This window comes from Aphis gossypii, chromosome 3, assembly GCF_020184175.1.
Source record: "Aphis gossypii isolate Hap1 chromosome 3, ASM2018417v2, whole genome shotgun sequence".
NCBI lineage: Eukaryota > Metazoa > Arthropoda > Insecta > Hemiptera > Aphididae > Aphis > Aphis gossypii.
In genome coordinates, this window is record NC_065532.1 from 27656417 (window position 1) to 27671445 (window position 15029).

The 15029-nt window shown below is 24.7% G+C and overlaps 1 protein-coding gene across 4 annotated transcripts in view; it reads right to left on the reverse strand.

Annotated features, from left to right (window-relative positions):
• The window catches only part of LOC114125969 (cyclic nucleotide-gated cation channel beta-1-like), a 111307-nt gene that overhangs the window by 45682 nt on the left and 50596 nt on the right, over positions 1 to 15029 (reverse strand). For 3 of the 4 annotated variants that reach the window (XM_050203153.1, XM_050203154.1, XM_050203156.1), the window contains one exon: positions 7328 to 7478. In XM_050203153.1, the coding sequence (XP_050059110.1) occupies positions 7328 to 7478 (151 nt within the window). The remainder of the gene's footprint in view (positions 1 to 7327; positions 7479 to 15029) is intronic. The other variant, XM_050203155.1, reaches the window with a different exon arrangement.

The following is a 15029-nucleotide window of genomic DNA, read 5'->3' on the forward strand; positions in this document are numbered from 1 at the left end:
AAATATAGGATTATTGTATTAACTATTATGGTTGTAGTTAAAAACAATAACAAATTAGGATTTAAAAAAAAAAAAATTTTATCACGTGGCTAAAAACCTAACCCAACTTTAAGTTCATGGGTAATAATATTTAGTTTTTGTGAAAGTGAAGGGGAAATGAAGGCTAAATTCTTCTCAGTGCCCTACTAGCGCGTCATCATAATCGTGGTTTAAACCACAGTCCCAAGGGGATGTTTTCGTTGTATACACGTGAAAAGGACAATACGTATATTGGCTGTTATCCAACATTCGACAATACTGCTGCAGGATAGGCGGGATGACATAAAGTCGCACGTATAAAAGTTGGATTTGATAGGGAAGGGTGAGCGAACACGCGACGGTTGCGTTCATTTTTAGAAATATGATGACTTTTTCCAAGTCCGCGAAATCGGACCGTGTGAAATATTATACTTGGTTCAGACGAGAGTCACGTAGGTATGAGTTTATTTTTATTATTTTCGGTTAACGCGCCACAATCTCATCCGACGCAAATACCGGAAATGTAAACTATATAATAAACGAAACGATATAATGTTATATTATATTACGTTATCTAATATTGAACGAATCCATTTTTGCGTATAATTTTAACGTTTTATTGTACACGTCGTTAGAACTAAAAACATGTAAAAACTGACAAACAGTAAGCTTTTAAAAATTGCAGTGATGTTATTTATTTTATTTTCAAGTTTTGCCGACCTCACGCAAGATTTTTAAAGCTGTTAGTAACAACTAATAGTACTACAAAAAGTGAAAATATTTAATTACATGTTATACTTGAGCTCAAACGCCAAAACCATATTAAACCTTGAATTAAGTTATAGGTAAGAGCTGTTTTGTGATGCAAAGTTATAATGCACTAATAGGTATATTACATCCGGGAGTATAAAGTTTCTCGGAAATTTCAAGTCACCTGTGTTTATAGAGGGACCGCAAAACATACAAAGTAAAATTGATTTTTAACAACGAAGACCACAATATATTACCTAAATGAGCCGTAAAAAAACATTTCGGCTCATAAAATATACGTAAGTACCTACTTCAAATAATAAATGACTCAAATAGCTACGTTTTTGTAAAATGTTTATTGTATTAGTTTAGAAATTAATTAGTTATTAATTTTAACTCGTATTATTTAAATGCGAAAAAAAAGAAGCAGGACTATAATGGTGACGTCATCGTCAAAGCAAAATTATTTTATTTATATAATTAATTTTAACATGAAAATTAATTCGATAACACAATCAACGAATAATGCCTGTTTGACTAATAAGTTATAGCATACGAATGCTTATTTTCAGTGTATGAGCAATGCAATTGAAATTGTCCATGAAAAATAAAGAAAACTGAACAAGGTATTCGATAAAATCTATAAATAACACCCGTTTTTCTCAAGTTAAAACACATGTTTACTTTTTGAATAATAATTACATTGATTTTTTAAATATTTAAATCATTATTTAGGGTGTATAATCTATAAATACTCCAATAAATTCTAAAATGTGTTTAAAGTAAAATAAAATAAATTAAAAATAATTCCCCGTTGTTGCAAAGAATTGTTGTTGTTTGCTTTATTTTGTTACATAATAGAATAAATAATTAAAATAAGTAGTAACAATAATTCTTAATCATATCTACAAATGACGTTTTAATTCAAAAGTTTAAAACTTCGGGATAACAATTTTTGATTATTTTAAGATATTATTACATCTTTATGATACTGTAAATAAAAAATATTTAGTAAGTATAACTTTTTATTTAAATTAACAACTTATCCTTATTGTTTCAATTTATATAAGTGTGTATACCACGTGATAATAATATGTTATTATTAGTTAGAATTAATTAGATTCGTTTATAAATAAGGAATAAATAATTATATGATTTATTGATATTGTTATCATAAAAATCATGTGGATTTAATAATACTATTAAAATTTATAAATGTTCAGAAATACTTTTTAAATGTTAATTGGATGTATTGAGATACAATTTACAAGTTACAAAGTGTCAAAAGTATAAATAACTTATCAGTTATATTAAATTTAAAAATATGTCTTTAAAAGACCTTTTATAAATATAAAAAAAGTATGAAATATAAGTTATAAGATATAATAATTATTATTTATGTTTAACTAAGATGAAACATGAAACTATGAAGAAAAAAATTTATCATTAAATTATGTTTTAAAATGTAAATTATTAAATGCAGAAAATATAAAAATATTATAGGTGTTTGATCTTTGATGTAGTGCTAAAAGAGTAAATATGTTTTTAACAAAAAATGAAAAATGATAAAAACAAACCATCTCCTGTAAATCTTGCATTGAATATAACATATATATTGTTATAAAATAAATAATATAAGTCACTAACATAATATTTGCGCATCTGATGACTGTGCGATGTATTATTGTAGTATTTATAATACATATTATATAGAATATTTAGAAAGACATTTTATTGAAAAAAAAAGTCAGACTGGAAACAGAGACCGGGCTTAATAGAGGCATTCGTTATCCCCTCGTTCATCTTGGCTCAAGATAGTAGCGCATTATTATTGTACTTATTTGAATGCGATGATAAATCATCGCAAACTAAAAGCCTATTCTAAGTAGAGCTAGCTGTTTCCTACTATACACTATTATTATAGTGGTTTTATGACATTGCTAAAAATATTTAAATTACTTATATGTGTATAATAGTATAATGAATAAGAATAATGATTTAAAATAGAAAACATTATTATTTATTGAATACATGATATTATTCGATATTCGAATCTTTAAAAATTGTGAAAATGTAATAAGTAATAACTTATATGAAATTTTAGTTTATTATATACTAGATTTTTAATTTTAAAAATCGTTATCATTCAAACTTCAAAATCTTATACCTAAAATTTCAGGTTTTTAAAAATTATAAAAAAGAAATTATTTTTTATTATTTCTTTTGTTGTACATTTTATATGATTAAATTAATAACCTAACTGATTTAAATATAAAAATGATAACAAATAAAACTAAACAAAATATATATACTTATACATACATTTTTTATGTTGCTTATTTCTTATTTTTATTCAATAATAAATTATATTTAAATAATGTATACCTAATCCGTGAACTGGATAATCAATTAAAAATGAGTTTTTTTTTTAAATAATGAAAAAAGTTTTCAAACTTTTTCATTTTACGATGATCGATATAATAATACATACATCTTTATATTGTGTACAACTTCAGAACTCTTATCATTTTCTTTGCATGTTTAATGTTTATATAATAATGGACTTTTAATTTTAAATTTATTTTTAGACCTATTACATTTTAAAATATTTATATTATTACTTCATAGTCTTTATACTGTATGTTTGAAATTATTTACTTAATTAAAGTAATTAAATGGTTTGTTCGATATTAAATACAACTTGAAATCCCAGAGGAATATTACCTCTATTCAATTTTAAGAAATAACGTATATAGTACTATATAAAGGTATTAGGAAAATAATGTACAAAGCTTATTAATAATTTTATGTAAATTAATTGGTAAAACATTTAAATTGTCTCAATAGTTATTGCGTCTACGTGTATACTCCTTATTAGTGATTAATCAATCGTGCACATTATAAATATTTATAAATATAAATTAATCTATATTAAATTACTAAAATATTATATAAAACATCAATTTTGATTATTATATAAATATTCATATAGTTTATAAGAACTAACAATACTTAAATATTATATGAACATCAAACTATATTATAACATTATATAAGTATCCAAGTCATAAAAATGTAGATATTTTAGATATTTACTATGATTTTGAGTTTAGCAAGCGAAGTATTGGTTTTACAATGATCAATATGTTTTTTTTTTTATATCGTTACAAAACTTTTTTTTATAGCAGTAAAAATGTCTGTACTGCACTTATAAAGATTGAAAATTTCTCGCGTGTTTTGTTTTAAAAGAGTATTTTTCAAATTTCATACTAATTTTCAGTCATTTTTGAAGAAAATCATAAAAATAGCAAAAAAAAAAAACTGACTTTATTTTTAATGAAATCTGGACCATTTTTGGCTTAACTTAGAAATGCTATTCGAATGACATAATGGTGTATCAATAGACCTTAAACTTACAGCAATCTTCCCCAGTGACCAGTGACCTATTCAGTTGTTATATCGCTTTGTATATATTTGTATATTTATTTAGGTTCAAATTTTTTTTTCTATTGATCAATGAATCGTATAGTATAACTTTAAAAAACGTGGAGTAATTTTATTTTGTGTCATAAATATATCAATATTATATATAAAATATTTTAAAGATTGTTGTTTATAAGATTACAGTACAATTTGATGAAAAAACAATTTATTGTACAATGAAACAGAGTTCTATTTTACAAACAATTTTTTTTTTATATTTCATTCTTTTATCATATTTCTTAATCAAGTGAATAAAGTATATTCAATTCATAAAATTGGTTACAACGTAATGTTGAGTGGGTTTCGATCATTGATCAAATATTTTATCCAAAACTAAATGAACCATGTATATATCAATTATGCGATCGTGTAATTTCTTTTCAATCGAGACTATTTGTAACATTAATTATACTTCAATAAATATACAGTAGTTGGAAATGTTTTTAGATTATAATTATATTATAACATGAAGTATGAATAATTTATTATATTAAAGTTCGTAAATATCAGTTTAAAAACAGAAAATTTTGATACAATTTGATAAAAAGTTAAATACAATTTTATGTATAAAAAAATCATTAAATAAGTTACCACTGTAATTCTATCACTAGAAATAAATAGATATTAATAATATGTAATACTATAGGTATACTATTGTATATTATATATTAACTGAATAATACACCAACAACGTAATTTAGTGGTTTTCTACAATACAACAAACCTCAAAAGTCAAAATTTATTTACAATTTTTGTTTGACTTACATAACTGAGAACGTTATATACAACGGAATGGAAACAAATTAAAAAAAAGTATGTATACTGTATAGTATTGATCACCCAAAACTGTCTAAAATATTATGATAAAAGCATTGTTTAGTTATTATTTGTTATTATTTCTACTATTATATATTATAATATGAGGTATTCATTAGTTACTTTAAAGGCGTTTAGTATGATAATAAACAATATTACGTAGTGCATGTTTATATATATGATAATAAACCATATTATTTTAGTATATGATAATTGTAATTTAGTGTATGAACAAGATATAATATTTGTATAACGAGCCTTCAAAATATTCCTACGTAAACAGTTCTAGATATGAATACATTTACAACTAAAGAAGCTGAATAATGCTACAAAATAGCTTTCATTTACAACGTTTTTTGAATACTATCAACACAATTATATTATAACAGCAAATATTTGCACCATAATTTGGTTTTTTAATTATTTACTTAATGTATCAATTGTGCAGTTTATTGTTGTTTTTTTTTCTAGAAATCGTTTTATTTAAATAGTACACAGTTAATTAATTGCTTGTGCTTCACCTCATTTTTAAAATTTATTAATTGCGTTCTCTTCCTAACCTATTCATAGCCTTATGTAAACTATTACTATGTATATATACATATAACACACAATAAACAATGACACAATAACACAATAACTTCTCAGAAATATTTTTATGTAATATACACAAGTAGCCATTTTATAAGGTAGAAATTAAAAAATAAAAATCATATACCCAGAAAACTTATTGACAGGGACAAACGTGGTATAGGATATCATTCTATGTATATTATGTTCAATTGTATGCATATATTACGTAAAACTTCTTTTCAAATATTTGATGCGCAATGGTACACTCACAAAAAAAGGGGAAAAACGTAGGAAGAAAAAAATAAATTGGATCGAATAACCTATATTATATTTTGATATTTGAACATTGATGACATTTATCCAGTTTGATACCTTCACTTTTAATTGGATGACTTACATAACTTTAAGTAAAATGTAATACGTTTTGTTGTGACAGTTCACCGGATTTGAAAACTCGTCGTTGCATTGGGGTGGATTTCTAATTGCATACAATGTATTTTTTCCGTTAAATTGGTGTGTTAAAAATAATTTTTGAAATATTCAAGGTTATATGATTTATATTGATTATTTATAATTGTTTTGAAATGATAAACTGTGGTGTCAAATTTTATTCAAATAGTAATAAATTTAATCTTGATCACATAAAATGTCTACTTGAAGTTACGCTGTAATCCATGAATATGTAAACAATGATTTTGGATGTATCTTTAACAATCACCACAACAACAATAAGTCAACTTCATTTAAAATTTATATTAATTGTTAAGATTGTTAAATTCTGAAGACCATTATTTCAATAAAACTATTTTGATAATACACAATATTATTATCATTATATTATAGTTTATGTTTATAAAAACAATATAATGTTTAACAAAATGTAATATTAATGGAAAATCGTAAAAATATTTTTATGATGAATTCCGATTAACATTAAAATCTGTTGAGCAAACACTCGAATATGAGTAGCAATATTGCATAACCATGACGCCGTGTTTAATACTAGTGTAAACACATTAATACGTGTATAATACCACAATACAATATAATAGTCATATTATTATCATGTCGTGAGCCATATATTTTTTATTTATATTATATAACGTGATACTATACTAGCAAACTGTTCTGGAACGAACAAAAAAGCGTATTGATTCTATTTTTCCCGATAATTCGGACTACAGACAAGTGGACAATAGCAATATGCGATTCACGCGACATATCGTGTTGTTGTGTTTCGAGAAATTATATATTATTATTATCTATACAATACTGTTTTGGCATTTTTTGACGGATACAAATAATTATAATCTTTGAACCACACTACGGAATTAGTGTTGGAACAAGTGTGAAGTAAAAATTCAATGATGTCAAACTAAGGCGTGATTTATCTAGTGTTAATACGAGTGAAAAACAGCTGAAAACAGCTTGGGGAATACTTTCATATATTGCTCGTAGAGTATTATGGCTGGGGGGTGGTAAACGGTATTCACCACAATATGGAAGTATTGGTTGGGTCGTCAAAACAGGAGCACTCTTAACAAAAACGAGTCTGACGCAACTTTTTATACTTTTCGCACTATACATACACTGCATAGTCAGTGTACACAGATATAACTATGGTATATTTAATAATTTACGGCTGTACCTACACAATAATAATTTATTGCCGACGTTTTGTTATTACCTGTTTTTCAGCCACTTGCCGTGTGGAAAATCGTTTGATGAATGAGTCCTCCCTCTGCAGTGTTGGTTTCGATGTCTTTATCGTTGAAGATATAGCACTAGACAACTGCACGGTGGTCCTGAGTTTCATCCATCTTTGATTGCTCCTGCTTCTGTGAAAAATTCGTAATGCTGAGTTAACGTATATATAATACCTTTTATTAGATATAGCTTACTATCATGTTATACTACCACGGAGTTGTGTACAACTCAATACATAAATATTCATAAAAATTACATATTAAATAATAAATGTAGAAACCATGAAATTATTTTCAATGACATTAATTGACATATAATTGAATAAAAATCACTATTGGATATTTAGTTATTGTTTATAACAGCTTAATTCATTAGGTTATTTAATGTATAACTAGTATTCCATTTAGATACTACGAAAGGAAGATTAGTTCTGGAATTATAAATGTTGGGACTTTGAAGTCTCCCAGCTGGGCCAATTGTGTTATAGTGATATAGTTTATAGGACATTCTATTTTACCCGTTATTTATTTTTACGTGAATTCCATGTCAATGAACTTTTTATATTTTAGACGTTTGTACAGACCATTCCTAACAGGTTTCGGGTTATACCTAACGAATCATTATTACAATATTATATTTATATATTTTTCAACTTATTTTTCGGATCTGTTGTTGTCTAAATTCCATATAATTATTATACAAACGCATAGAAAACGCAAGAATTGATATTACAAGTGCACTATATAAGTCTTCAAGACAAATGAGATTATTAAGTTCGCAATAATCGTGTTTTTAAAATCCCACCGCTTAAATACCTTAACAATAAGTCCTGTAGACGAAGGACATAATACTATACAAAAATATTTAAACGCTGTCGTTCATAAAACCAGAATGTTAATGTGAACACACTTTCGAAATATTTATGAACAATCCATTAACCACATTACACACCATTCAAGCTAAACTTAAGTATGATAATTATTAATTACATCCCAAGGGGACTGAATACTCGTGCATGTTATCGGATCATCAGAAAATCTTAAATGGTTGTATTATTTAAATGTTTTACCTAGGTCGTTAATGAATAGTAGGAACAACAAAGACTACGAAGTCAAGTGCCAATGCAACTAATATAGATAAAGTCTTTTCAATTTTGTCCATGAGAGAACGATTATTTGATAAATATGATGGTTTCCTCACTTGAGCGCCTCAAACTATATTTAATAGTGAATAGATGATTCTAGGGAGGCATCCTATAGTTGATGAATTTTCTCTTTTGAACTCAAACACAGCTGCTTTGTCATCCATCACTCAGTTTAAGTTAGAACATGACTCGATAAAAAATAAAACAACCTCGAACTGCATATATTAAATACTTTATTCCAAGTTCTTTAAAAATGAATTTTATGGTTATTCCCGTGTATAATTAATATTTTGTCTGAAAAAGTCTTAAGCAAAAGACTTGAAAGCCTCTAAATTATTTACACTAAATCATGAATATTTAGTATTATTTTTGTTACTGTTATTATTTATTTATATAATTTATTATTTTCGGATTAATGCTTATACTTATTATGATTAGTGTGATGTACGCTATAAATATTAAACAAACTAACTAATTCATTGTATTAACTAACTCATTTTATTATTCAAAGTTATGATGGAAGAATAAGCGACAAGAGTCAGTATAAGTGACTAAATAAGTGGCATTTTAATTTACAAATCGTCATGAAAAAAAAATATAATAAAAATATAGTGTTTAATATATTTTGTATATAAATATATATATGTTGGTCGTGGTAATGTGACTCGAGTGAAATAAAACAATGGTGGTTTACAGCACAATGTGTATAATATTCTCTTTGTATATTTACACGTAAAAACGTTTCTGAAATATTTTTCAATACATTTATTTTTTAAATTGCTTTCATTATATTATTTGTTTGGTTTAGAGGTTCAGTATATTATTATTATTATTATTATTATACGTAACAAAATATAGAAGGAGAATAAAATCTCTCTCTCTCTCTCTCTCTTTCTCTCTCAAAAAAAGTATGTTGCTTGTATGTATACTTTCAAGTAGTGACTACCTACACAGGATGCCCACTTCAATCATGATGGATATGCTTAAAATCATGTGTACGGAAAATTCAATTATTGTATCATATATTCATATATTCATATAATATTATACGTTAAAAATCATCAATATTTTTAAAATAAATCAATAAACTACTTTATTTGGATTTTTTCCTCAGTAAGATTTAAAACTATAATACGATTTTGTTTTTTTACTAATGATTATTAAATGTGGATCAGGTCTACAAAAACAGTTCTTTTTCGTGGTAGATTTATGTTATAATGTTTGCATATACGACCGTTGAGGTAATACAAAAGATAATAGATACCTAAAAAAAAAAACATTTTTTTCTGTTGCTTACGTCAATAAAAATAAAAGGATTGTCAAATGTGACTTATGTAATAGTTTTTTCTTTTACCAACGCATGTAAGAAACCCTAAAATATCAATTGTCGCGATTTAGTTATGTAGAATGTTTTTAACGCATTCATATTATTGTTAGTATCGATTTTTGGAACCAAAATTACGCACAAACTCCATTAAAAGTTTTTTATCACACGTATATATTAACAAAACTGTAATAATATTACAAATTTTCACCAGCAACAAATAGAATCGTTTAACAGTTGAATCTCCAAAGAAGCTATTGTCAATCAGTTTACTTAAGAAAATTACATACATTTTATAATCCCTCGTACGAGGAAATGATATTATTATAGGTTGCTTAAATTGATTTTTAAGTTAAAACTAATAAATTGTATTTTAATTTTAGCGGCATTAAAAATTTTAACTACTGTTGCAAAGTTATTGTTATTGTATATGCATTATGTATGACGATCATAAAAAATACGACTAAACGTTTTAAAAATAACGAAACATAAATTACGTGTTTTATGGAAAACGTTTAATCTATATTTTTTAAATTTTAATCTCGAGTGAATTATACTTATTTGTAAAGAACAAAACATTTATTTATTCCTTCAACATACAAACGCGCATTGACGCCATTTTCTTTTATTAATATTTAACACAACCTATATACTATACTATTAATAATTATCGACGTTTATTTAAAATAAGTGATTTATTTAAACTTTATTATATTATATACCACTTTACCAGTCCATTAGTATAATAACCCGGTATTCGTATTATTTCTTTTATATTAATACTAAAATAAAAAAAAATATATATATTAATCAAAATCTTATTATGAAATTCTAAACACGTATATCAGTTCAATAGTTGTAATGTGTAACAAAAAAAAAAAAAAAAAATGAATTAACCGATAAAAAAAATCAGTCACTTAAAGCAGAATCAAAAATTAATAATTATTAAATAAAAGATTTAATAAGATCATTCAATCACATACAATAACATTTGTGATGAACTTAAATCACATATAAGTATTAAAAAAATATATTTATTTTCGTTTTTAAAAAAATATTTTTACTCTTATTTATAAATTATAACTATTTTTTTTAAACAACTATATTTATAACATTGTAAATTACAGTTTTTTTAAAGTTATTCTTGAAACAAAATATAATCACTAATAAGTTAAAATAAATTTAAAACTAATTTTTTGTTTTTCATGTATTATAATATACTTAGAATCGTTTTTTCTTTATCATTAATTCAAATATTTTATGATTTTACAATACATTGTACGTATTACATACATTAAATGAAATTGGATACTGTATAAATATGAACAAAATAGTTATTTTTAGTTAGTACCAAATAATTTTAGTTAAATTCTGTAGATGAAATCGTAATAGTTTTTCGTAGGCGAAGTAATTTTGTAAGCGTTAACTCAATACATCAGCGTTCAGCAGTATTTTTTTTTTACTTAATAAAACAGGTATGGGTAAAAGATTGATAATGAATTGAATCGGATTCTAAAAACAAAATAACTGTATTGGAACATCTATGTTAGGTACGAAAAATAATTGTTTCTTGGCAACAATTAATTCACCTTAAATGTCTTATACAATTGACCTATGGCGCACAGATTTAAAAGAAACACCGCCTGGCGCCTGTATTTGTATTATAATATATCAGTAATGCCAAACAAACTATAGCAGTGTTATTGATTATAGAAAACTTTAAATAGTTTTATATAGAACTGTATAACACATATAAGAACTAACTATTGATGTTAAACTTTCGTATATACAATCATTGCACGTTGTTTATATGTTTTATATTTTTACTTAGCGCGTGAGACATCAAGTTAATTACGTATGAATATACATTTAAGTTTTAAATTGTATCTAATAACAAATATTCCGACGTGTTTATAGAAATAATTGATTTAAAAGTTTCAATAGATCTTATACATTTCAGTGAACAACATGGTTTATTATTATCATCGTTCGAATATCGATAAAATTAAGCCAAGCTTTCTGTGTACAATATTATTTCGATAAAAAACTGCGTTATAAATATTATTTTTGAAGTAGTACATATACATCATAGTTTACGATCGACATATTACACATGAAATAATGAAAAATTGGCAATATGCCCTTTTACAGTTTTATACGAACTAAAATCAATAATTTATGATAACCTTCAGTATTCTTCGTTTTTCTACACAAGAGAATTCAATGCATCAAATGTAGTATAATTCTGTCTGACTATAAAAATTGTATTCTACAGTAATTTTAATTCAATTAATACTATTAAAACTATCGATAAGGTAGACTAATAAAACTATGATGAATAAATAAATATAATATGCTATGAGTAGTTATTAGACAATTAATCTATGTCATACACAGAAAATTCAAAATATTTTTAGTTTCGTCGTTATAACGCAACATTGTTAAGAACCGTCGATGCTGTGTCATTATCATTCAAAGTTTGTTATTGATGAAGAAGCTCATCAAATTAAGTTGTAGTCTTTTTAGTTTAATAAAATTGCTTATCATTGAAAAATCTACGAGAATCGTTGTTTTTCAATACAGAATAAATTTAATATTATGAGACATTAAGGTAATACGCTTTATATAAGAACTAAAACATAAATATATTGTTTCTCCTTACTGTTTGAAAATTAATAGCTACAAAATAGTAAGAATTAATACTTCGAGTATAACAAGCTTTTATAAATTAAACAAATATACGAAGGGTATTATTAGTTTAAATTGTTTCTGTTTTTAATTGCTTAGTGATGTAAATAAGAAACTATTTAACTTTACAAATGTTAAGATTAAAATGTTACAACGACAATTATTTACTATTTTCTGTAATTTTATAATATTAGTTGTTCCAAAATATTAACACAATAAAATGAATAGTTATTCATATAATATTATTAATAAATGCTTAAGTACCTATTTTATCTAAAACATATTTGTGATATAGCAAGCAATATTACGATATATTTTTATGAAACAAATTTACTTGGTGTGTATACAATATGCAATATACATAATATTTATTATTATAATAATTTATATTTAATAATAGAAAATAGTGTATAATATAATATTTCATTCATAAAACATTCTAAAGAAACTATCCAACTATCTAAGTAGGGGTGGCTTTTAGGGGGCATAGAGACAATGCACCCCCACCTCCTAGACGATACATCTTATTCTTTATTTTGTCAAATATTTTCATTAATTTAATTAAGGGTCCCAGTGCCAGATTTTAAAATTTTATAGAATTACGGAAAATTTGAAAATTAAATTAATACTTTTCCACAAATTTATCAACCGATACCTATTTAAGGGGTGTTGATAGGGTGAATTATATCGAAAAAAATTACTTCATGAGAATAATTCTCAGGCCTGTAGAATTGTCAGATTTTGGTAACTATATTTTGATTTGAAAGAAGAAGACTTGTTATAGACCGCATCGAATTTTTATTTTATTCAAAATAATAGTAAATTATATTATTTATACAAAATTACTTAAAATTGTATTATTTTTGAAGACAGATAATAAAGTTTGAGATTAAAATATTGAAAAAATGGAGATCGATGTTGGCCTGTAAAATATTACCTTCATTAGTTAAAAAAAAAATGGTCAAATTTGGTTGATTCTATAGAACAGGATTCCTATTCCCGTAGAGCGTATTTTTGTGTATAAAATCACATTGGCACCGGTCACCTTAAGTATAATTAGTATAATATCAATTATTATGTGATAATATTTTGATCAAAACTAACTATAATTATTTATATTTATATTAATATTATATTATACAAATACATTGTTAATTTTTACTCTAAAGAATTTCTTAATACACTAATTTTTACTATATTTTATAAACACTTGCTGACTAATTTTATTATAGTTTAAATATATTATGCATACCAACAAATATTGTCCTCCACCCTCAGGCAAAGAACTAAGACCGCTTCTGTAGCTAAGTATCATAAGATCTTAACTATTATTATATATTAATCCAAAGTCAAAGGAATAAGGATATTGTTTATACAATTCGGGGAATTACGCTTCTGAACTACTTATCGTAAAGCTTATATTATATTATAATATTTCAAGTCTTATAGATATGTACCCATGTCTGAGATGACACTTAAAAATAATTTATAAGTAAGATTCACAATTACTTAAAAAAACGTTTTATAATAAAATCATTTCATTTTATTAAATATGTATAAATTAAATTCATCATATTTTAAATGTAATAGATAATCATCTATTAGTTATATTTAACAGATACTTTTTAAATGTTTAATAAAATTAATATTCAATGTTTAATATTTACACTAATGGCTGTATACCAGCGTAGCATAAACCGATATAAATAGAAGTTAATAAATTTACTTACGTCCGCTACTAGCGGATTATATTTTGGTATAAACCATATAAAATCGTGTACTATTATTATAATGCATGTATAGTCAATGTTTGAAATTAAAAAAAAAAAAGTAAAGGTACTTAAATAAAATATAACCCCAGTAACAAACAGAACACATTTATATGATATTATGTGTTATTTACATAGAAAATTATTACCATTGTTATATTAATAGGTATTTTAAAATGTTCAATGAAAAAAGATCATTAGAGTAATGAAATTGATTAATTTTAACTAAAAATTTAAAATATGAAATGGGGAAGTTATAAAATATAGGTGTAGAGTCAAGAAATGAGAATCAGAAAAAATCAATTTGTTTGAATGTGCATATAGTATTGAGGGTCTTCTAATTACAAAGAAAACTTCAAAAGATAATATGTTAATTGAATGCAAAATAAATGATTTTCTCGATTGAATAAATTATACTACACCTACCAATAATATACTCATTATATTAATTCAATAAAACTTTTGAATTATAATCGTAACTATTATGGATTTTCCGTTCTATATACCTCAGACATGTATATGTACTCGTACATTGTACATATTATATCAATACAAAATTTTTTTTTTTTGCTTTCGGGTTCCTTATTTTTACAACAAAAGAAGTTCAGCGTAACGTTGGACGTTATATCATGTATGTATGTTATAATGATTGTGATGCATGTGCCATTTTTATCTAACTTTGGTTTCGTATTCTATGTATCTGCCTATAATACCTATTGAATCTTGTTTGGAAATGTTATAACTAGAAATTTTTTAT